Here is a 24,566-nt window from a genome sequence, read left to right on the forward strand (position 1 = left end):
ATGTGATAAATGCAGTGTTTTGTGGTGCTACAGCACGACTCATTAGAAAATGTAGCTTGTTACTGGAAAAGCTACACCATTGTTAAAATAGTTGAGCTACTTTCTAACCCTACTGAAAAATATAATTAAGTTATTAGCATTGCTACTTTAAAGTTAACTACTCCCCATTTGTTGTGGATTCATACTGAATTGAAATTTGACATGACTTTCACCTACTTTGTAGCTGTCTTAAAACTGGTTTGACTTGAATGTATATTTAGAGCATTATATTTACAGCCAGCACAGATTTGTACTGTACAGATTCTCATTGCATACACAAAGGGTTAAGGCTGCTAATGGCATTTTAGTGACAGGTCACTTTTTGCCTGACCCGCTGACTCCATGACTCCATTGATGTCCTTAAGATGTTACACCATGTTCCTTCTCACTTAGTAGCTTTAGGCATCTAGAGCCCTCTAAAATTTTAGATATGGCAAATTCATATTGCCAGAAGTGCACTGCTCAAGTGATTTAGAATCCTGCATTCCTTGAATTGATGCTAGTTACAGTCAGGCAAATGAAATACATTTTATTCCCCATGCTTAGAATACTCCTGGCTCGATTTTCTCAAATTTGGACCTCTCAGTGGAAAACCGGGGAGCATCTGGCTAAATTTAGAGTAATGACCGTAGTCGAAATATTGGACGTTGCTGGTGTGGAAGTGAGGGGAAAAAACGCAGAGCGGCGTTTAGGGGTGAGCATGGAAATATTTTGCTTATGCCAGTCAACACCGCTATTGACTTTGGATGTGGGCTGCATACTTTCTTCTCTCCTGACCTCTCCGTAACCGATGACAAGTCTTGTAATTTTAGCTATGGGCCCAGCGTGCCTGACTCTCCAAACCCCATCTACCTCAATTAGAGATATCTTACAGAGTCCTGGTGAACTTTTAAGTCTCTCGTGAGACTCTCAGGAGCCTGCCATATTAAAGTTTAAATGGCCTTTACACTTGGACAGGGGAGCCAGTGAGCAATTGCTATCAAAACAAAGGTGGAGCTGGGCTGTCGGAGAAGACAGTGGCAGGATCATGGTATAATCCGTCCCACATGGCCAACCAACTGCTCTGAGGGTGACAGCCTCTTATTACAAAAAAGAAAAAAAAAAGAAAGACTTTGTTTCAGTTCTTCCAAGGACTTTGCTGATTCACTCTGAACAGGGTTTGTATCTGGAATATGCTGCATGTGCTCACACGTCATGCTTTGGTTTTTTTCTTCTTCTAGTGCTCGTGTTCTGGGTTTGCACTTTATTCTGGCTAATTCTCTCTCTCTCTCTCTCTCTGCCTCATTCATTTGCATGCATTCCATGGTTCATCTGTCTCTTTCTTTTGCCTGCTTTTTTTTATTTGCACTCCATTTTGTTAGTGCTTAAAGGAATAGTTCACTCATAGCTGACCATTCTGACATAATTTTTCTCACATTAATATCTTTCCAAACTTTAATGACAAAATGAAATATGTTAGGCAGAATGAATGAAAAAAGATGCAATGAAAGTGGATAGTGACTGAGACTAAAAAACAGTACTGCCTAACATCTTTTGTGTTCCATAGAAAAAAAGATATGTGGAAGAATATTTGAATGTACTGAAAATTTAAAGTCATTATTCTCTGAAAATCTTGATATCTGCCCTAGCTCTCATTAATAGTGAAGAATTTGAATTTCTGTAAACTAATAGTTTTTTTTTTTTTGTTTTTTCATTCCAATGAATCGGTTGATCTTGCTCACAAAAACTGTCTGAATGGTTTGTTCACAAATCGGACTGATCCGGTTCTTGAGTAAAGTCCCAAAACCATTACTTTAAAATGTTTACAATTATACTTAGCAAGATATCTTTCCATTCTTTACTCTTTCCTGTGCCAGATATTTGGTGCTTATGCATGCCATTTGCTTTACCCAGTTTCCTGCATCCATATTATGAGTTTGTGTCTGTGTTTTGAGGCAATCTTTTAGTCCCTTCTTTCGCTGTGCACTTGAGGGATCAAAGAGGCCTCATGCATCTCATGAACTCTGTCTCTCATATAATGCTCTCTAACTTTAAATGTCTGGGTGACCGCTTTTAATAATAAATAGTTTGTGTGCCCTTAAATGAAGAAACATAGAAGTATGGCTTTGTGTGTTTGATGAGTGACAGCAAAAGCATAGTGAAATATGGTGAACAAAATTGCTTGCAACCAATCACCATTCTGTTAATTATATACAGTATTATTAATAACGCAGATGCTTAATATGAATGATTTTTGTATTCAGTTAAATGAAATTGAAATTAAACTGCCCAGAACTTTTGTTGTGTCATTGAACATCAGATATTCCCATGAAAGGACATGGCAAAACTTGGGGTCACATGTCTCTCTTTGCAGACTTGCTGCTGGTACTTCAGAGGCCTGACCTAGCAGGGAGGAGCTCAGTTGCCTATGGTTAACATTAACCCACTCTAAACAGCCAGCATGGGACTGAATCAATGTAATAAAGAAGGTGTAATAGTAATAGTATCAGACTGAAAGAAGTGTGATGATTTGGTAAGAAACGAGAGAGACAGAGAGACTTTTGTGCTCTTTTCCAAAAAAAAAAAAAAAGTTCTAAGGATAAATTATACAAAGTTTGTAAGACTGTTTCATTCATAAGAATCTACCCAAGATGGCAGATATTTCATTTAATGATAAGTATTATTGATTAAAAAGTTCAATCTAAAGTAAAATGCATTATTTTACCCAATATTTGTGTGAGTGATGTGTTTTTATGCTTATTATTAGTATTGAAATACATTTTGAGTCGAGTTTCCAGTGTGCTTCATGCACTATAAAAAATATTTTGTCAGGTCACCTAACAAATATGCTTCCTGTGGTAACACCTAACCCTAAATGAACTGGTTTTATTCAAGTCAAAAATATTATATCTAACTGTAATATGAATTATCCTGACTTTATTAAAATACAGCAACGAAAGTAATTTTTCAGACTGCTCTCACTGTGAAGTCAGCAACAGTAGGTCGAACGTTCTTCAGCTAAAATCAGTCTGTGCTCAACGAAACTTGAACAACTGTCCCCAGTGGCTGAAGCCTGAAGTGTTGTTGAACTAATGGGCCTTGAACTAAATAGCTCCAACTGGAGTTGCAACCAAGTTTCCGGATCAAATGTCTACAAAGTGGAGCCAAAATCGAGTTGTAAAGAGAGTTGGTTTTAGTTGTAAATGTGGTAATACAGTCAACAGGAATGTACTGTATATTTTATTAACCATACACCCTAACCCAAACCCCAACTGTCAGTAGAGTAATGTAACCTCCAAATCACGCTCACCATTGTTTATGTTATTACGTCCTGGTTTTCATGGGACCAGAACTTTGTTTCTCTAAGGCTGCTTGCGCAAAGTGCTATCAGTAGCACCACAGGAAAAAGTAAACACATTTAAATTGATACAAAAATGTCCAATGGGATATGCTGCTTGTCAGTAATCCAGCAGAATGGGATCGATGTCAGGGAACCGCAACATGTTGAATTTCCGCATGATCCATTGTCTTTAAGCTATCTTTAAGCAAATAATTGTCCGTTACACTTTTTACAGTGTGTTAAAAAGGTTGTTTGTGTGGCACATGGAGTTGATGCAAATGTAGAGCTTTTCAAATGGGTTTCTTATTAAATTAATTTAGGATGCTACCTTAGAAAGTAGCTGCCTATTTAGGCAGTAGACAGCAAGGCAACTCGGTTTTGGAACAGAGCTTTGCTCATGATGACAGAGAGAGTCTATTAGTGCTAAGTTCCTCTGACTCTGTGCATGTTCTCCACCTCAATAGACATGTTTGGGGCAGCTCTTCTATGTTTAATAAAACCGCAGCTTTTCTCTCAGCAATCCCGGTCCATCCAGCAGTGGAAAATTTTAAAGAAAAAATGCAATGAGGACGAATCCAATTTCTAACCTCACAGAAATCTGAGACACCATTTGGGACTGGTGGTTCTCGCCATTGTAAGATTGGAAGCATCCTATTGTTTTGGTTTGCTTATGCTTATATAAACAGCAGGGAGTGGGCAGATCTCTCAGGAAGCATGACTGTGCATGATATGCGCACTGCCCCAGAGGTGAAAAGCGGCCAATCCCCTCAAATGTTGACTGTCAAAGTATCACACAATTTCACACCCAGCGTGTGCGCTAGCATTCCACTGCTCTTGCTGAGCTCCAAGAAGAATTGGACTGTTTTCGGGAATGATATATGATGTTCTCATGTACTGATACTTTGTAACCACTGACAGATACCAGCAGGAAAGAACTCCATGCAGGGATTTAATCAAAATACTGCTCTAAGTACTTTTAGGTAGCTGATCATGATGGAGGTCAATTATTCTTGTTTAAGGATTTTTATACACTAGAAAACAAGATAAATATACTTATTTAGTGAGATTTATGCTTAAAACATGAAAAAAAAAAAAAAAAAAAAAAAATTTGCCAATAGGATAAAAAAAAAAAAAAAAAAAAAAAAAAAAAAATAATTAAATGTGAATTCAGACCCATTGGCCTATTTTGTTATATTTCTCAATGACTTTTTGCTTCTCAACTAAATGTATCTTGTGTTTAGATGTTTTTTTTTTTTTTTTTTTTCAGAATTTGTTGTAAACTTGTTTTGCATGGATAGAGAGGGGGAAATGGTTTAGTTTGGTTTGTGAAGACGTGTCATTACAAAATAAATTTAGGCGGGTGTCCAATATAAAATATTATGAGAGAAGAACAGCAGCTGTTTGTATCAAACATGGGCAGTGTCATAATAAGAAGTCCGTTTGCCATTTTTAGTAAAGTTAGCAGCTATAACATGGATTCCCAGCACCACCCAGAAGTTGTGGTCTGGGTGGCTGTATGGGCACAGGAAATGTACAACTCACACACTGCAGTAGTCTGTGGGCAGAAGACTGCTGCTATATATTCATTTAAACTATGCTTACCCAAATGAAATAAACTCAGCTTAGACGTGTTTACTCATCACTTGAGAGTGCACTGAGTGGTTTCTAAGACGTATGTTGGTCTGACGTTTCAGATTCATTACTTAAATATTTAGTGGTATTAATAGTGACTTATACTGGACTGTATATTATGTAGCATTTGGACACTAAGGTCACACTTAAAACTGGCTGGATGTCATTGCATTAGATACAAAACATCAAACAAAATGGCACCACTAACAAATGCTGATTGAGTGTTTCTCAGAAGCAACTTCACTTTACCGAGCCATTTTTGCAATGACTTTTGTATGACTTGTAAGTCAGCTCCCCTCAAGTTCACACAGGTGTCCTGTCATCACATTAACTGTAGACATGTTCCACTAATGTTTGACAACATGCAAATTGTTCAATAATTTCAAACAAACTTTTTGGAAATATTTGCTTGAAGTATGTGCTATATTTCTACATTTTTATCAATTCCTTTATATATATATATATATATATATATATATATATATATATATATATATATATATATATATATATATTAAGAAATATAATGCAAAACTGGTCTTTGTATAATGGAAATGATTCAGACACTTTAAAGTGTCCCTTAGGTGTTCTAATATATATATATATATATATATATATATATATATATATATATATATATATATATATATATAGAAACTAAATTTGTTTAACTCCTTTTTTTTTTTTTTTACAAGCCCCTTCCCATGTGCATTACCTTTTATCATGTTCTGATGATTACCGGCAGAATTGATCAGTTCAGGCTCTATTATATGCACTAGGATTCTGTGATAAATCTGGTTGCAAAAGATCTACATTAATTAGCACTAGATCAAAGTCTCATGTTTTTTTTTTCTCATTCTTCTGCTCTAGCCCCATGTGGTTCACAAACTCGGCCCAGGCATATGGTTTTATTTTGCTTTGTGGAAAGGTTAAACAGGAAACTTGGATAAGAGAAAAGGAACTGAATCTTTTTTTATATGATGAAATTTTGAAAGTTTCTGGGGCATTTTAAAACATACATGTAAAAACTTATCAGTCTTTTGGATTGCAAGTCAGTCTTGGCGTAGATGGATTTTGGACGTTACACTGTTTTGGTTGCTATTGTCTGTTTAAACACAGTGGTTTGTGTAGGGCTAATTCTCTTGGATAAAACGCCTGCACCAGACACCTTTATATACTGGCACCAGACAAACTGCAGTGCATTTTGTCTTTTGTTTATCATAAGCCTCTGTATGGGTGTAAACAAAAATACTGAAATGAGTAATGAGTAATTAGAAGCAAAGTTTGAGTATTAAAAATATCTACTTACAGTACTGAAAATGTTCTGTTCAACAACCTCATGAAAGTTTGCTCATTAAAATATATTACTGAGTCACACAAATACAAAATTACAAAGAAAAAAATCTTTATTGGTTAAATTGCTTTTTCACAGATTTGAATAATGTCTTTTTTTGTTTCATTGCTTGGTTTTTCCACTGTCATGCGCACTGTACAACAGTGGATTCCCATGGAATGGCATTAACTTTTTTCCAATTAAAACCCCCTTTTTTTTTATTTACCAGATGCATAATTTTGCCTAAAATAGCTACTCGACATCCAAAAACCAAGGTTTCTGTGAGAGCACTGCTAAAGTGTAGTGATTTTACACCTTGTAGTGTGTTGTAAAATAAATTAGTTACATGCATAACAGAGAACTTTTTTGTCCTTTTTGCATCAAATAACACCCTAGCCAAAATCTCAGTGCAAACACCATTGTAGCTGAAAGATCCATGAGCCTCTGCGAATGAGTACCAATACTATGATGCAAAATTTGAAAATCAAAACAAAAGAATGTCCATAATGAAATTTCATCTACTAGTGTTTGGTAGTTGTGGAGCTACGCTGGCATATATCTCTTAATATAACTGACTAAATATTAGTCCAGCTCTAACAAGCAGTCTTCTAAAAACTCACATTTGTGACATAGTTAGCTTGATTTACAGTACTAAATCTCTATCTCTCAAGCAGCAATGATTACATTGAGTTAAAAAAAAAAAAAAGGTAATTCACTCCAAGGTAAGACAGAAAAAACATTAATTCTATTATTCTAATTTAATTCTAACTCATTCCATCCCCCCTCCTCTCTTAATCCAAAAATCAAAAGATGAAAATAAAAATGGCATTTTAAATGAGAACAAAAATAAAGTCTTTCTCTCAGAGACTTTTTAGAGCACAATTTCTTCAAAAATAAAAAATAAGAACTCAAGCTGTTTGACTGTTGGTACAGCAGCTTAGTCCACATATAGACACTTCCATATCATACCACCACCCAAAACAACGAATATCATCAAATAACAATAAACTGACACCACATAAATTCAAAGTTTATAAGGAAAATGACAGTCACACTGTGATTAATAAAATCCTCTTAACGTTTTGTTGAAATTTGGATTATTGTCAATAAATATGTGATTGGATGGTATTAATTATGTAGACATAATCTTGAGTAGTAGTCAGTCTTTATCTAGTGGTGGATATCCTGTTAGTCTTTATGAATAAATAAATATTAATTCATTAACACTAGGAGCCTGTTGGACAACATGGATTTGAGGTCATAAATATGAGACATCAACTGAGATCCAATTAAAAGTGTGATGTGGGGGTTAGAATACAATTCTACAAATAGGAGTGCAACATGTTAAAATGGAATTGTGTGGCATTTTAAAAAAAATCAATCAAGGCATATTCTGGTGGGTTGAATTAAGAGTTGGACAGGTTTGCCCTGTTTGTGCCCTTGGCCCCGACAGTTCAGTTGTTAGGGCATGTTAGCTCTGCTAGTTATAACATTATTAATCAATAGTACCTCCAGCAGTGTGAGTAATTTTATGTCTCTGTATCGACTAGAGTCTAGTGAGGAACTTGTGCGGAATTAGCCCCGCCCCCTCGGTACAGGAAATTAGCCCGTCTCACTTCCTGCATCAGTCCTCTAGTGTCATGACGTTGCACCAAGTCGCACAGCTAGACATCCAGGTCGTCGGGCCTCGCTCGACTGCTCATGCGGCTGCTGGCCCGACTGCACGGCCGCGCATCTATCAAAGCTAATGGCTGCAACTCGTGGCCTGCCGTTAGTTTCTTGTGCTCGTGCGTATCATCAGGGTACTCAAAGGCCTGAGCATGTGAATTGGAGATGGTGCTGCCGTTCTGGCCAAGACGATTTTGCTCCGTACTGTAGTTGGCCCAGTTCTGCTCATTGGCCTGCTTGTTGTAATTGCGACAAGAGTTGGTCCGCTCGCCGGTGGCTAGCTTGTAGCCTGGCGGTGACATTGGCGAAAGTGGCGCAGTCGGCGAGGAGCAACCATTGTAGTATGCGTATTTTGTGGGGGACAGTTCCTTAGGTGTAGGGCTCAAGGTGCCGGTTTGGAACTCGTTTTGTCTACCTTTCACGCGGTCCTTGATCCGTTTGAATGACACGTAGAATAGCTCGATAACATTGAGCACAAGCGAGACCAGAGAAACCACCAGCATGAAGATAATAAAGACAGTCTTCTCTGTGGGTCTAGAAAGGAAACAGTCTACTTGATGGGGGCAAGGCGAGCGCTCGCAGGTGTACACGGCCGACAGACTGAAGCCGTATATGTACCACTGGATCATCAGGAAGCCCACTTCAAAGATCGACTTGAAAAGGATGCTCACGATGTAGGTGCGCAGGAGACCACCCTTCATCTTCACCTTGCCATGTTCCTGCAGGCCATACTTGAGCTTCTTGAGCTCGATCTTCTTCAGATGGAGATCCACATCACCTCCGTCGTTCTGTACCGCCTTCAGCTCCTCCTCTTTGCGGTTCAGCTTCACCTCTTTGCGCATCAGGTAAAACACATGTGCTAGGTACAGAAGCGTAGGGGTGGACACGAAGATGATCTGCAGCACCCAGAAGCGCACGTGTGAAATGGGGAACGATTTGTCATAGCAGACATTCTCGCAACCAGGCTGCTGGGTGTTGCACTTGAAAGCCGACTGCTCGTCCCCCCAGGCCGACTCCACTGCAGTTCCCAGAACCAGGATCCGGAAGATGAAGAGTACAGAGAGCCAGATCTTCCCTCCGGCTGTGGAGTAGGCCTGCACCTTGTCAAGGAGCCTTCCCAGAGCACTCCAGTCACCCATCTTGAGGGAGTTCTAGCTAAAAAGAAAAAGCTGAGATGTAATATAGTGTATTTTTTGGCACATAAGAAGAACAAGATGAGAGAAAGTAGACTTCGGTGCCTGATCTGGACATCATTATGAAAAGAATCATGATTTAAATGTAAGATTTACATAACATGAAGTTAACCTGGTCTCAGGTCTGTTAGAGAGCTAGTTCAACCAAAAATGATGTTGTCATTTAGTCACCCTCGTGTCATTCCAAACATGTTAGACTGTCTTTCATCTGTGGAACACAAAAGGAGATGTTGGGCAAAATGTTAGTCTCAGTCACCATTCACTTTCATTGTATGGAAGAAAAAAAAAATGCAATATGACAAAGTGAATGGTGACGGAGGCTGTCAGTCCCTAACATTCTGTCTAATATTTCCTTTTTTATTTATTTATTTATTTTTTTGTCTATTTTGAATGAACTATTCCTTTAAGATAACTGTTAGGACTTAATAAAATAATAATTACCATCTTGTATTTCATGAAATACAATTTCTCAACTAAATGCTTCCACAACTTTTGCAGAAAGCGAGTATATATCTTCTGATTAAACTATCTTAAAGCCTCTTTATTATCAAGAAAACATGGCTAAGCCACTAGGACATGGCTCGACTGGGGAATTTAAGGTGCTTATTTAGCAAGGTGTCTGTTCTTCCAGTCACAGCAGAGATTTTCAAATAATAAAAAAAAAACCACAACATTTGCTTGAAATGAGAATTGAACTGGGAAGCAAGCCCTTTATTAATTCTTTGTGCTGTGGAAAATCACAAGGAACCATTTAAGAACTTCTGAATAACTGTGTAACAAGTTCGTAAGTTGAGCAATGGAGGAGTCAGGAGGCAGAGAACTGTCAACAGTGTATTTTATTACCCTTCAGCATCACTCAAAAAAAAAAAAACATAAACAAAAATGGCTCTTAAGTTGCCACAAACACACAAACGCGTCGTACTGCTACATATGCAGGGACGGGCTCTCTTGTTTCTCTCTCTTTGGCTACTGCCGCATCTATCGGACTTTTAGGTCTCCCTCCGCCATCACTATAACAAGACACAGGTGTTAGAGATAATGACAGCCCAGGTGACAAGCCTTACAGCTCTCCCTGTCCCGCAGACAGATACACGGCCACGCCCCCATCCCCACATACCCTCCACTGCCCGACTCAGGCTGGGGCAACATCCGGCCTGCCAACTCCCCCCCCCCACCCCATTTCTGGAGAGAAAGTCTGCCACAGCCATTTGTGCCCCCGGTCTGTGGATCACCTCGAATTTAAACGGCTGAAGTGCACCAGGAACCAACGGGTGATCCACGCGTTGGTAACTTTCATGCGGTGGAGCCACTGGAGTGGGGTGTGATCTGAGCAGAGGGTGAAGGCACGCCCCAGCAGGTAGAAGCGGAGGGTGAGGATCGGCCACTTGATCGCAAGACACTCATTTTCAATGGTGCTGTACTTCATCTCCCTCAAGGAGAGCTTGCAACTTATGAACAGCACCGGCTGTTCCTCCCCACCCACCTCTTGCGAGAGTACCGCCCCCAGCCCCCTGTCAGATGCATCCGTCTGCAAAATAAAGGGGAGAGAGAAATTAGGAGCATGTAAAAGCGGCCCCCCTCAAAGCGCAGATTTTAATTTCAGGAAAGCCTGTTGGCACGACTCTGTCCACTGGACCGGATTGGGGGTCCCCTTTTTAGTAAGATCATCACTCTGCCCCATTTTGATGAGGGTCACTGATGTTGAGGGCTCCGGGTTCACATCGGCAGCCCCCTCTCTGTCGATCAGGCTCTGGAATACCAGCCGGTCCTCCGCTTGAGCCTTGAGCAGGAGTTGTTGCTCCAGGCGTAACTCCATGAGGGCCTGAAGTTGACTTTGCTGGATGCCGGCGAGGGACTTAGCCCAGTGGTGAAGATTCCATGACGACGTTTCCTCCGATCGCTCCCGGGTTTCGGCACCACTGTAACACGTTCATAAGTTGAGCAATGGGAGAGTCAGAAGGTAGCAAACTGTCAACATGAGTATGAGTACCCTTCAGCGTCACTCAAAAAACGTAAACAAAATGGGCTCTTAGTAGCCACACAAACACACAAACGCGTCATACTGCTACAGATGCAGGGACAGTCTCTCTTGTTTCTCTCTCTGGCTACTGCCGTATCCGTCTGCCTTTTAGGTCTCCCTCTGCCATCACTATAACAAGACACAGGTGTTAGAGATAATGACAGCCCAGGTGACGAGCCTTACTGCTCTCCCTCTCCCACAGACAGATACACGTCCACTCCCCCATCCCCACAAACTGCCTGACTCATGTGCTGCTACAGGCATGAAGAGGAGCATCTCTTTAGTATACTGGACATATTGTTGGCCCTTTGGCACAAACCAAATCCCCCTTAAAAAAAAAAAAAAAAAAAACAGTTTAAATTGGGTATGTGTTTCAGCAATAAAGTCCCTTAAAGGCTTTTTAAATATTAATAGTTCCAATTAAAGACATTGTTCTCTATGCTGGGGTTTGAGGTTCTTTACCCCTGCACTTTCAATGCAAGGTTCTTCATGGAACAACAACAAGGCTAAATATTATCATTTAAAAATAGTTCTGCTATTGTTACAAGCTAAAGAACCCTTTTCTGGTGCAATTTTAGAACCATTTTTCGTAAAGAGTGAAATGACTGGCGAAAAAACGGGTGGTTTTGTCTGTCTGTAATGACACTATAAGGGCAAACTCTTGCATGGTACTCAGTTTAGAGATGCATTAGATATTGAGATATCTGGTCTGTATATTTATTGATTTGAAGATACAGTTATGAAGATAACACTATATGACCCTTGAATCTGACCAACTATTCTGTCCAACTGTTTGGCACAAGCCAAAAATAAATTGAATTGAAATTTGTAATTACAATGCACAAAATAAGAAGTCATCATAAAAATCAGCTATGAACGCTTGAGTATTACAGGTTCAACATATGAACAGCACCCCCTATTGCGTGCTTTTGAGGTGGAAAAAGCATCCCGTTTCTTCCCTGTGAAGTCGTATAGCCTATTACAGTTATTAAAAAATATATATATAATCTTTAGCTGATTGTCGAAAAAAAAAAAATGTACATTTAGTTCCAGTTCATTCATCATGTTTTTGATTCTCACCTGTCTTTTCTTTCAAAACTTAAAAAATAAAATAAATAAATAAAAATAAAATAATTCAGACACAAATATTTTGTATGTAATTTTCTCTGTTTTAATTTTCTATAATTGCATTTCTGCCTCTTAAATAGCTTAAATATATGAACAATATGACTATACTTTATTATATGATATTATAATAGCATTATTATAAACGTGTAAACTCACAAGTTTAGTTCAGTTAGTTTAAATTAAAATTCCATTTAATAAGAGCAGCCTAAAAAAAAAAAAAAAAAAAAAAAGATTTAAACTTTCCACTGTGTTGCGCTCAGTCCTGAATATTAGTGCCGCTGTGTAAAGAAATAAAAAGTTTCTAAAAATTTTTAAGAGTGTGTGTAAATCTTACCTGGAGACAAGAAAACAGTGGAGAGCCCTGTAGGGACTTTCTCCGTCACTTCTGTAGATCAGGCACAAAATCCCAAGTAAAGCGACTATGGGGAAACTGAGGCACACTTATCAAACTTTCCCCGCTTATAAAAGAGTCAGAGGGAAGGCAAAGCAGACTCACAAAGTTTGGCGAAGTCACATGACTGTCAACGTCACAAGACCTCCTCGTCCACTGTCTCTTTATGGACTTCTGCTAAAAGCAAAAGTTTTTTTTTATTTTTTTTTATTTTTTTATTTTTTTATTTTTTTTGAAAACTTTGAGACATTGTCTAGAAATTCTGTAACATGTCATTGTGACTTTTATTAATTCGTCAGTAATAAACATGAGGCTAATATAATATGAATGTATTTTCATATTATATTATATTATGTTATATTATATTATATTGTTATGACATTTCTGAATGTAATAATCTGTTAAGCTACTGTATATATTGTCATGGATATGTTTTCGTTAATTTTATTACTAAAAGTTCAAATAAAGCTTTGCCTACTGTATGCTATAAACTTTTTTTTTTTTTTTTTTTTTTTTTTTTTGTATAACATAATATTAATGAGATAAGTGGAAGTGAAAAGAGAAAGATCATGAAGGAATCTTAATAGCCTAATTGTTATTGTTATATATATATATATAATTTACATCAAACTGAATTGAGTATTTCTTTACCAAATTAAATAAAAACTGGTTATAAATGTATTAAATAAACAATAAAATAAAAAAATAATAAAAAGATAAAATAAACAGACTATGTTTTTTTTAATTATTATTATTTTGTCAATGTATCCCTTTTTTAAGATTTATGCATTTCAATCATATAGCAAATTTCCATCAACCTGAAGTGAGTAATCTTTAACTAAAATTAAATTAATACAGCTTAAATGTATTTCAATTCAATTAATACATTCGTTATACGATTGAAATGTGTAAATCTTAATTTATTTTTTATTTTTATTTTTTTGTGTTTGGAGTGATGGAGACCATTGTGTAATTGTCATCTTCTTGCATGAGCGTTCTTTAAAAAAAAAAAAAATAATAATAATAATAATAATAATAATAATAATAATAATAATGATTATATATATATATATATATATATATATATATATATATATATATATATATATATATATATATATATATATATACACCAATCAGCCACAACATTAAAACCACCTGCCTAATATCGTGTAGGTCCCCCTCGTGCCCCAAAACAGCGCCAACCCACGCAATTGGTTATCTGAGTTACTGTAGACTTTGTCAGTTCGAACCAGTCTGGCCATTCTCTGTTGACCTCTTCATCAACAAGGCATTTCCGTCTGCAGAACTGCCACTCACTGGATGTTTTTTTTGTTTTTGGCACCATTCTAAGTAAACTCTAGAGACTAATATGCATGAAAATCCCAGGAGATCAGCAGTTACAGAAATACTCAAACCAGCCCATCTGGCACCAACAATCATGCCACGGTCCAAATCACTAAGATGACCTTTTCTCCTCATTCTGGTGGTTGATGTGAACATTAACTGAAGCTCCTGACCTGTATCTGCGATTTTATACACTGCACTGCTACCACATGATTGGCTGATTAGATAATGCATGGATGAATGTTGGTGTCAGACGGGCTGGTTTGAGTATTTATGTAACTGCGGATCTTCTGGGATTTTCACACACAACAGTCTCTAGAATCTGAATGGTGCCAAAAACAAAAAAAATCCAGTGAGCGGCAGATCTGTGGACGAAAATGCCTTGTTGATGAGAGAGGTCAAGAGAGAATCGCCAGACTGGTTCGAACTGACAAAGTCAACAGTAACTCAGATAACTGCTCTGTACAATTGTGGCTTGTTGGCGCCTTTTTTGGTGGCACGAGGGGGACCTACACAATGTTAGGCAGGTGGTTTTAATGTTGTGGCTGATCGGTGTGTGTGTGTGTGTGTGTGTGTGTGTGTATATATAGTATGTATATATATATATATATATATATATATATATATATATATATGTAACAATTAGGCTACTAAATTTTTTTTTATGATCATTCTCTTTTCAATTCCACTGATCTCATTCCTTATACAATTAAAAGCAAATTAAACCTGGATTTATTTGGCATACATTAAGAGATCATTATACATTATAGTAAAGCAATCATTCATTATCTACATATTCTCAGTGTTTTTACTTGGTGAGAGCACAAAAAAACTTTGGTTGAACATCTTTCGAGTTTCTGTGTTTACCAATAATGCAGGAAGAACAGTGTAATAATAGTTGAGTGCGTTATTTAAATTGTTACATTTTATTCAAAAAACAAAATCCGGTATGCTCCAAAGTTCTTTAAAAAATATTTAAAGGTGCTCTTGAATGAGGAAATAATAATCCAAAAAAAAAAACAAAAAAAAAAAGGGAAAATCAAGGCACACCCCCATATCAAAAATATAGTTAAAAAACCTTTATTGTCAATGGCTATAACAATAAGAGTTAAAAACAGTGGGGTAAAGAGGGCTGCAAACCTAATTGTGTTGTAGGCTGCACCCTGAAGAAGGCTTTTTGCTGATACGTGTAGGTTTGCAGCCCTCTTTTTTCCACTGTTTTTAACTCTTATTGTTATAGCCATTGACAATAAAGGCTTTTTAAATATATTTTTGATCTGTTAGTGTTACTTTTTATTGGCGTGACAGAGAGAAAAAGAAATCACTGTCCTTGTAATGACAGGTGAGTCAGTGTGTGAGCAAATTGTTAAATATTACAGCACCATCTAGTGTACAGTAAAATAAAGTGAATTTAAATATAGGCTAAGTGTAACATTGACTTATAATGATAGTGTTGATTACATTGGAAGTATGTATTTTCCTATAACTTATTGATATGCATGCTAGACTTTATTAGTACGTTGACAGAATCTTAAGCTGAGGTCTGGCCCCATCAAGGCCAACGTTGCTTTGGTCCCACTTGTTTTGAAGGGCCATGTTTAGCTCATTGTGTCTCATTCAATTAACAGGTTCAAGTTCTACAGAAAGCGGCAAAGGATATCTGGATTCGTGAGTATACATTATCTCTCTATTTTTGTGTTTTTTCCTAGTTATCCTCTTACAAAACAAATAGAATATTTCTAGAACATTTAAAGCCAGAGAAACACATGCTACAACCAGCATGAAAACCATGAAGATGTTTTTCTCAGTGGGTCTAGACATGAAACACTCAGTCACAACTGGACAGGGTTTTTGGTCACAATGGAACTTATGCTGCATGAGTAATCCATACAGATAATACTGTCCAACGATAAAAGCAACTTCTAATAGGATCTTAATAAACAGTTGAGTCAAGTAGCTACCCAGCATGCTGCCTTTAATAATGACTTTGCCCTTTTCATCCGAGTATTTCGGTGACTTTGCAACTGGGTTCCTTTTCAGCTCCTCTCTCAATTTGTTCTCTTGATGAATAACGTGCACCACATGGCCCAGATACACCAAAGTTGGAGTAGATATGAAGATGATCTGCATCACCCAGAAACGAATATGTGAAATGGGGAACTTCCAGTCGTAGCACACATTTTCGCAACCAGGTGTTTGAGTGTTGCATACTAAGTGAGATCGCTCGTCACCCCAAACGCTCTCTGCTCCGGCTCCCAAAACCATGATTCTGAAGATGAAGAGGACAGTCATCCATATTTTGCCGATCACAGTGGAGTGGGACTGCACCTTTTCCAGTAAAGCCGAGAGAAATCCCCAGTCTCCCATGTTCTCAGTTGCTCAGGGTTTCCTGGAGGGTAAATTGTCATAATTTTAAAACATCTATAGAACCACTGCAAATGTGATGAGTGGATTTTTTTAAGAGAAAGCACTGATGAAGAAAGTATGTCACACTGAGTAAAACATTAGTTTTAACGGTAAAACTGCATTGGGCACAGTGACCACAACTATAATTGCCAAATGGGATAGATGACAAAAAATGAGTGGGACGGTCAATAGGCAAATCAGCTCTCATGACATGATTATGAATCTTAGGGGGACGTTTATATACAAATCTAGGTGACTCTTTAAAAACATAACAAAGAACGGGATCTGAATTTAAAATGTACCAGTGTTTGTTGACAATCTTCTTTAAAGGTGCACTCAGCGATTCCTAAGAAACACTGTTAATATTCGAACTCAACTGCCAAAACAAACACACCCCTCCCTTCAGTGCTCCTTTGGAAGGTCCGCCCCAGCTCCAGACACTCACAACCCTCCTGCTACTAAATCTAACATCACAACAACAGCATATACGGGTTCTGTGAAACAATTTATGTTACCCACCTATCGAGAAGAAAAAGAGCAACTTCTGCATCCATCTTCAAGCCTTTTACCTCTCGGAGGTCTCTCCACCGCTGAACAGCCTCGCCGATGTTGACGCGGCTCCTAGCCCTCAACTTATCGTAATCCTTCTTTTTTAGTTTATATTCGTCTGACCTTTTTCTCTTGGTCTGTTTCTCAGCCATTTGTCCTCCTTGGAGTTTAGAAAGTTTGCATCAGCCAGATTTGCCATTGCTCTTCTAATGAATTTCCCTCTCGCCCCCTGCCCCCACCCCCCATCCTGTGCACGTGCAAGAACCACACCCTGTTGCTGATTGGTTGGAGTAGTGTTGTGTGGATCAGTCTGATCCATTTTGTTTTTGTCCCATTTACAGAACCAGGGCTGTATACAAATCCTAGGTGTTTTTTCAGCCCACCCACAGAACGGACAGCTAGCAGACTGTGAGGAGATATTTGCTTAGAATTACTGAGTGCACCTTTAAGTCTGTACAAATAGGGGAGTATTGGAACGAGCAAACAACTTTATTTTCATCAGATTTAACCTGATTTGTGGTTAAGCATACGTCCTGATTTTTATTTTCAAATCTCCTTACAGTGGACTGTATCCAATTTTCGTTATAACCTCTCTCTCTAACTCTTTTCGTTAAGTCAATGCTTTGTAGTGCGTAAGACTCATTAGAGCTACAAATATGACATATACGATTAAATTGACTAATAGGCAAACTACGCTTCAGAGGGGTAGAATGATAACTTTGTCCATGCAGGAGTGTACGGGAGTGTTTACGATCAGTCAGTTTTCTGTTCAGATCTGTAGAAATCGCCATCCCTAATAATCAAAATATCAAGAAAATTAATTTGGGATGAGTCAAAATTGACAGTAAATCGAAGATGTTCATCACTTGCATTAAGAAAGTGCTGAAACTGCAGCAGTTCATTTTCAGTACCAGACCACAATGTTGTCTACAATGTACCTACGCCAGAGTCTTATATGCGAAAAGAACGGATTCTGAGAACAATTGAAAATGTGTTTTTGTCCAAATTAACCCACATACAAATTGGCATAATTTGGTGCCATAGTGTTTCCCATGGCTGTACCTGAAAAAAGTCATCTTGTGTCTAAAAAAAAAAATATTTTGTTAGCACCAAATTGGTTAATGTTTTGATTCAGTCAATACTTGGTCTTTTGTTTTGATGTGGATTTCTTAAAGCATCAATAGCTTCAATGCCTCCCTAGTGTGGTATGTTAGTATAATGAGACTCAGCATCAAAGGTGGCGAATAATATATCATCAGACAATTCATTAGTTTTCAAGATCTTAATCATGTCAATTGAATCCATAGCAAAAGAGGGTAATGAAGACACAATAGGTTTTAATCAACAAAGGTCAAAATTTCTCAGTAAGAGACCCAATCCCAGAGATAATGGGTCTTCCTGGAGGCTTTTCAAGATTTTGATGTATTTTTGGAAGTATATAAATAACTTGGGAATTTGGGTGATCAAACTTCATGAAAGTAAACTCCTGTTTTGTTATCTCACCCCCATCCAAACAATGTTGCAAGTATTCATGAATCTCAGTCATAAAAACCTTGGTGGGATCAGAATTCAATTTTTGATAAAATACATTGTCACTCAATGGTCGTTTCACTTCTTGATCATAATCAGAAAAATTCATAACTACAATGGAGCAACCCTTTCTGCTGTTTTTACTATAAAAGTTTTATCATTTTTTTTATTTCCAGTTCAGCTTTTCTTTGATCTATAGTCAGGTTGTTGTGTACTCCTTGGATTTTGATATCCATCCTGTGACTTTTTGGGATAACTTTTACCTTTGTACCTTTTTTTTTTTTTTTTTTGTACTTTGACCTGTATCTGATATTTGCTGTTTAAACGTTTTTACTTAAATTTACAATCATGTGATTCACTGATGTTTGTGAATTGTTTGCAATTGTGGGAGACTGGTGTATAATTTGCTGACGTTTGAACTCTAATTAATTGTTCTCATTAAGTTATTGACCCTGATTATTATCAGGTGAACATAATGATGTGTTTGGTTGTAACAAATGTACTTAAATTGATGTGTTGCCTATTGATGTGTGCCTGACAAAGATCATTCTGATCGAAACGTTGCTGTGATTTTTAAATGAATAAAAGGGAATAGTTAAATAATGTATTATATCCCCACGGACATGTTTGATTCCGTTCACCAAAAAGATTTGTTCAGATTAATTTATTGATTCGTTTATTGACAATTTCTGCAAGCCGTGTAGATGGCGCCAAATAACCATCTTTTAGGTACACTGTAATTGCATTAAACCAAAAGCAGTCATTCACGACCAGAACAAGTCTAATTATCCTTAATTAAAATTTCCATGTCTACAATTCTACTAATTCTACTAAGAAACTTCAGCCCTGCACAGTATTTTAGCATCATAAGCATTTCCCCACAAATGACAACAAAGCATATCATACTGTGTACTGCTGAGCCCAACTTTTAATCAAGCTATACAAAAAAAGACAACAATACTAACCTACAAAATAATTATTTTAATTAATTAAATAATTATGAATTTCAATAACACTCATTTGTCATTGTAATGTGTGTTCATCACTCACTTTTATTCATACTTCATTCATTCATTGAGTAATATGGAATTTGGAACACGCACACAGGCAGTTATGGCAATAGACAGTTTTCCTCAGATCTTATACATAGACAGCCACAAACTGAAAATGATTTTGCTGCTGTGTTCACTTCCCAAAAATATTCACGATAAACAATTCATATAAAGGCCCCATCATATCTTACCAATTTTGACTCACCAATGATTGCTATGGAGAAAAAAACTTTTAGATGCCTTGTGGGTTTAATAAAATCTGTCACCACCCTGTAGAAATATGACATAGCTATGGATTAGAGATAAACAAACACAAACACACAGACACAAACAAATAAAAAACAACAAGGAAATTGTTTTTTTGTTTACTGATTTTGGTGATCTGAAACAAAGACTTTTTTCTCTGTTACTTCACATAGTGTTACAGACAGAATCAAGCTATTTCCGTAATTTAATAAAATGCAAAAAAAAATAAAATAAATAAATAAATAAATAAATAACTCGTCATCATATATATATATATATATATATATATATATATATATATATATATATATATATATATATATATATATATATATATATTGCTTGAATATATCTGACAATAAGTTATAGCCTATATAGAATACATGACATTTTTAAATAATATTTCAAAAATATCTCAAAATATTCTTACCTGGACAAATGGCTGCTAATGTAAACTTTCACAGAAAACAAGTACTACTAGTAATAATGCTTGAAAGAAAAAGAAAAATAACATACATGTTTTTCCTTGATCAGCTTGTTTTAAGATTCTGAGATTCTAAGATCATTCAATAACAACGCTGCCGTTAAAACCTGAAATATCTGTAGCCTAATTATCAGCGAGGTGACAGACTCTCAGTCGAGACTCGATTTTTTCGATCAGTCATCTTGTATGAATTGTGATTTATCTGTATCTGTTGGGTCACAGGATGCTCCACCCAGCATGATAGAAGAAAACTAGTTTAAACCAGATAATTTAACTTCTCTTTTTTTATATCTAGTTGCATACATTCACACATTAGTGAAATTTGCCTGCATCATCAATCTTGATTATATCGCTGGGTGAAAGTGTTGATTGTGGTGGTGGTGTGGTGTAGTGAGTAAAGTTTAGGGCTGGTTATTCAAAGAATGCTGGCTTGTGCCCCATAAGAAATTACAATCACTGTCGTGCACAGGAGCAGGGCATTTAACTCTGTTTTACAGCAGGGGGATTGTCCTTGTAAACACTGCCATTCAAAGGTTCACTACTATACTATACTATACTATACTATACTATGCTGAGTAGTAGAGTGGTGGTGGCGTAGTGGGCTAAAGCATACAACTGGTAACCGGTTCGATCCTCACAGCCACCACCATTGTGACCTTGAGCAAGGCACTTAACTCCAGGTTGCTCCAGGGGGACTGTCCCTGCAATAAGTGCACTGTAAGTTGCTTTGGATAAAAGCGTCTACCAAATGCATAAATGTAATGTATATATATGCTGCTCTGTACTGTAATGCATTATACCATACCATATTATACTGTGCTATACTATATTACAGTATACTATATTGCACTGTACTGTATTTTACTATACTAATTTGTGCTGTGCACTGTATATTGTACTGTACTGTGCCATGCTGCTAAAATATACTATACTGCACTCTACTATGCTATACTGTACTGTGCTGTGGTATACCATATTATACCTTACTATGTTATACTCTACATATATGTTGTTGCATTGTAATTACATTTAAAGTACTTGCATTAAATTAAATTTGTAGTTACACTATTAACTTTACCCCTAACCCTAACCCAGCCCTTACCCCAAAACATAACTCTAAGTCCAAACCCTATCCTTACTCCTAAACCTACCTGTACCTCAACCTCAGTAGAAGCAAATGTGGGAATTTTGCAGAACAACATATAGTTACACAGTAAATACATAGTCTAGGATGTATTTAATGTAAGTACATAGTAGTTAAAGCCACCTAATATAAAGTGTGACCAAAGATTTTAATTATGTGCATAAAAAAGCATACATTGAGCTTAACAAATACTTGATTTTAATTCATGTATAAGCCTTGTGCAATATCTGTATTTTTGCAAACTCAGGACCCTTTTTTCAGCATTAAGGAGGCTTTCATTTATCATTATTTCACACGTATTTGAATTCTTGTTCATGTGTAATTGCGTGGGAAGCAGATCTGTGGACAATGAAACATATATACAGTGAACTTTTAGCCTGACTTGACCTTCCGGTTAATCTCTGCTTACTTGTATAAGACACCGATAAGGCCATATAACACATGTGATATAGTATATATATATATATATATATATATATATATATATATATATATATATATATATATATATATAAATGTTCATGGCCCTGTTTTCTGGATGTCAGATTATTATGTTTGGATTTACCTACCACTTTACTACACATAATGTACAACATAGTACATAGTACAACTAGATATGGACTAAAAGTAAAAGCTCATTTTTTTAAATGTAATTAAAAAAAATAAAATAAAAAAAAAAAACTTAAAATAATTACTCCTATCATGGCTTAATACGTAGAGACAACTATAAGTCATTTGTAGGCTGATTTCCCTAAAAGGTGTTACACTGAGTTTCTATGGCACTCTGTTTGTTTGAGCATCCTGACCATCCCAACATAGCAGCATTTACTAAACCAATGGTGTGAGTTTGGGGTGGGACTATCTGTTTGCACAACCAATGGTAGATGGGAGGAGTGCTCAGGAAAACCTGTCTGAAAATAATCATTAGCATACTTTTGGAATTATTTTCAGTGAGGCTATAGTGCTGTAGAGTTTTTACACTTCAACTTTCAAGAAACCAAATGGTTTCAAAAAATTGATGGCAGAAGTAAAGAAGTATAGCTTTCTATAAACATGTCCCTTTCTATGAGTATGGCTACAATTCAGAATTGTAAAGAATTTGTTTGACCACTATAAACTGCATTCAGTGTTTTATAAATAATAATTTCCACCTCAACCCTCTGGGTTGGCCATTTGAGCTCCCATGTATCCATGGGTAGTTTTACAAATTTTGGATGGTATTTGTGACATTAATAGGGTTAGGCTAGTTTTGTTTATCCAGAGCAAAGAACAGATATGGAGCATTCAAGTTATTAGCTATGCCATCAATGTTCTTTCAGACGCACCTAAACGTTAGCAGTCAAGCAATGACAGCAGCAAAAGAGAAGCTTTTCTCCTCTGATATCTGGTCGCCCACTCATGACAACCATAAAGACAACATACACATCCGCGCAGATGGACATTGTCTTCTCTTAATGGCTTGCATCATTAAAAAATACAACTAAAAAAAGAAATAAAAGGATGGTTGGGATGAGGAAGCTTTATTAACACGCCTAAGAGTGCAGACTGGTTGTTGTGCATTGCATAGTCTAACCTATGTCCTTTCATGTGTTCTATGTCCTCTTTCAACAGTGAGACAGAGAGAACAACCACAGTCTATAAAGATAAAAACCTTGTATTACCATTTTCTCTTATAATTATAATTTATGTGGAGAATGTAGAAATATTTTGTGGTGTAATGTTGCCAACTGTACAAGACAATTAGAAATAGTTCATGCATATTTATTTAATCACATATTTACCAAGACGTTTGTTTGTTTGTTTATACATTTATAGGTCTCTGTGGCATTAACAGAGTAATACTGTGTTTTCATATACTAGAAATGTCAGGCAAATGTTTGAATTCTGGTGAGACACATATATTAATATGAAATGTCTAAAAATTTCAAGTCTGACTCTTTCAAAACCCTGGCTATAAATTAAAACTAACATGCTTTGGATGTCGTAGTAAGAGCTACACTGCCACACATTTTTTATTATTACTATTTTCCAATAATATTAACAACTATCAAATAAAACAAATAGAAATAATGTAATTGACCCAAAAATGTTTGAAAAATCTGAACTAAATCTAGTATTTAATATTCTTAAAATTAGCCTTTTTTTTAATGCATAAATTACAAAATTCTCGATCAACATTATGAGTTGTATGACTATACGTTACATTTATATAGCGCTTTTTTTCTGACATAACAATCAAAGCACATCGTTAATAGGGGACTCTCCTCAACCACCACCAGTGTGCAGCATCCACCCTGATGATGCGACGGCAGCCATAATGCACCTGTACGCTCACTGCTCACCAGCTGTTGGTGGAGAGGAGAAAGTAGAGTGATATTGCCAATTTATGGATGGGGATTATTCGGAGGCCATGATTGTTAAGGGCCCATGGGGGGAATTTGGCCAGGATACTGAGATAACACCACTATTCTTTACGAGAAGCGCCCTTGGATTCTTAATGACCACAGCGAGTCAGGGCCTCGGATTAAGGACGGTGCCTTTTTACAGTATAGTGTACCTGGGGGACTGCAGGGGGAGCATTCTCTGCTGGCCTCCCTAATGCCTGGATCCTAAACTTTTGACTGGTGGTTCTTTAATAAAAAACAAATACAAACACATTTTGAACACAGTGCAAACGGTCAGATTTTTTCTTTTGACACTGTGCTATGCACTTTTTTGATTTAGAAAAAAGTATTTTGAAATGAGTATTTCATCACATAACATGTGAGTGGTGACATTTCTGGGTTTAGAATTTTCATGTATTGCAAAACGTCTTGAGTCAGAGCTAGACGATGTATTGATTTGGTTAATCTTATTTTTTTTGGTGTTTGGGGGTTTGGGTGGTTTACAAGGACATTTTTCTTTTTAGGTTACAAACTGGTAATTACAAAGGTATTATGCTATAAATGTGCTTTATGAGGACATTTCTAGTGTCCCCATAATTCAAATCACTTAAAAAAACATACTAAATTATGTTTTATTGAAAATGTAAAAATGCAGAAAGTTTTTTGTGAGGGTTAGGTTTAGGGGTAGGGTTAGGGTTAAG

General features: G+C 36.7%; 2 protein-coding genes and 1 long non-coding RNA gene across 12 annotated transcripts; 1 reads left to right on the plus strand and 2 right to left on the minus strand.

Annotated features, from left to right (window-relative positions):
- The first annotated feature begins 928 nt into the window (after positions 1-928).
- LOC127410266 (uncharacterized) lies at positions 929-2,747 on the plus strand. Its single transcript, XR_007892101.1, has 2 exons — positions 929-1,196; positions 2,393-2,747. It is a non-coding gene; the product is annotated as an uncharacterized LOC127410266 (long non-coding RNA).
- A 3,631-nt stretch (positions 2,748-6,378) lies between these two features.
- On the minus strand, positions 6,379-12,808 carry gja1b (gap junction protein alpha 1b). Of its 5 annotated transcripts, XM_051645423.1 has the most exons (4): positions 12,667-12,808; positions 10,417-11,333; positions 9,297-9,392; positions 6,379-9,146 (listed from the first exon to the last, which is right to left on the minus strand). In XM_051645423.1, exon 4 carries the CDS (start codon positions 9,128-9,130, stop codon positions 7,988-7,990), a length of 1,143 nt encoding a protein of 380 aa, XP_051501383.1. In that variant the 5' UTR covers positions 9,131-9,146; positions 9,297-9,392; positions 10,417-11,333; positions 12,667-12,808; the 3' UTR covers positions 6,379-7,987. The 5 variants fall into 5 exon arrangements, with proteins under 5 accessions (XP_051501383.1, XP_051501384.1, XP_051501382.1 ...); XM_051645424.1 differs by lacking the exon at positions 10,417-11,333 and having other exon boundaries at positions 6,379-9,142; positions 12,667-12,804; XM_051645422.1 differs by lacking the exon at positions 10,417-11,333 and having other exon boundaries at positions 12,667-12,804.
- A 1,977-nt stretch (positions 12,809-14,785) lies between these two features.
- LOC127410261 (gap junction Cx32.2 protein-like) lies at positions 14,786-20,529 on the minus strand. Of its 6 annotated transcripts, none has more exons than XM_051645434.1 (3): positions 20,370-20,529; positions 19,813-19,877; positions 14,786-16,459 (listed from the first exon to the last, which is right to left on the minus strand). In XM_051645434.1, the coding sequence occupies exon 3, from the start codon at positions 16,435-16,437 to the stop codon at positions 15,688-15,690; it is 750 nt and encodes a 249-aa protein (XP_051501394.1). In that variant the 5' UTR covers positions 16,438-16,459; positions 19,813-19,877; positions 20,370-20,529; the 3' UTR covers positions 14,786-15,687. The 6 variants fall into 6 exon arrangements, with proteins under 6 accessions (XP_051501394.1, XP_051501393.1, XP_051501390.1 ...); XM_051645433.1 differs by having other exon boundaries at positions 16,996-19,877; XM_051645430.1 differs by having other exon boundaries at positions 20,284-20,529.
- Between the last annotated feature and the right edge of the window lie 4,037 nt (positions 20,530-24,566).

The sequence above is a fragment of the Myxocyprinus asiaticus genome, chromosome 19 (genome assembly GCF_019703515.2).
Source record: "Myxocyprinus asiaticus isolate MX2 ecotype Aquarium Trade chromosome 19, UBuf_Myxa_2, whole genome shotgun sequence".
Lineage (NCBI taxonomy): Eukaryota > Metazoa > Chordata > Actinopteri > Cypriniformes > Catostomidae > Myxocyprinus > Myxocyprinus asiaticus.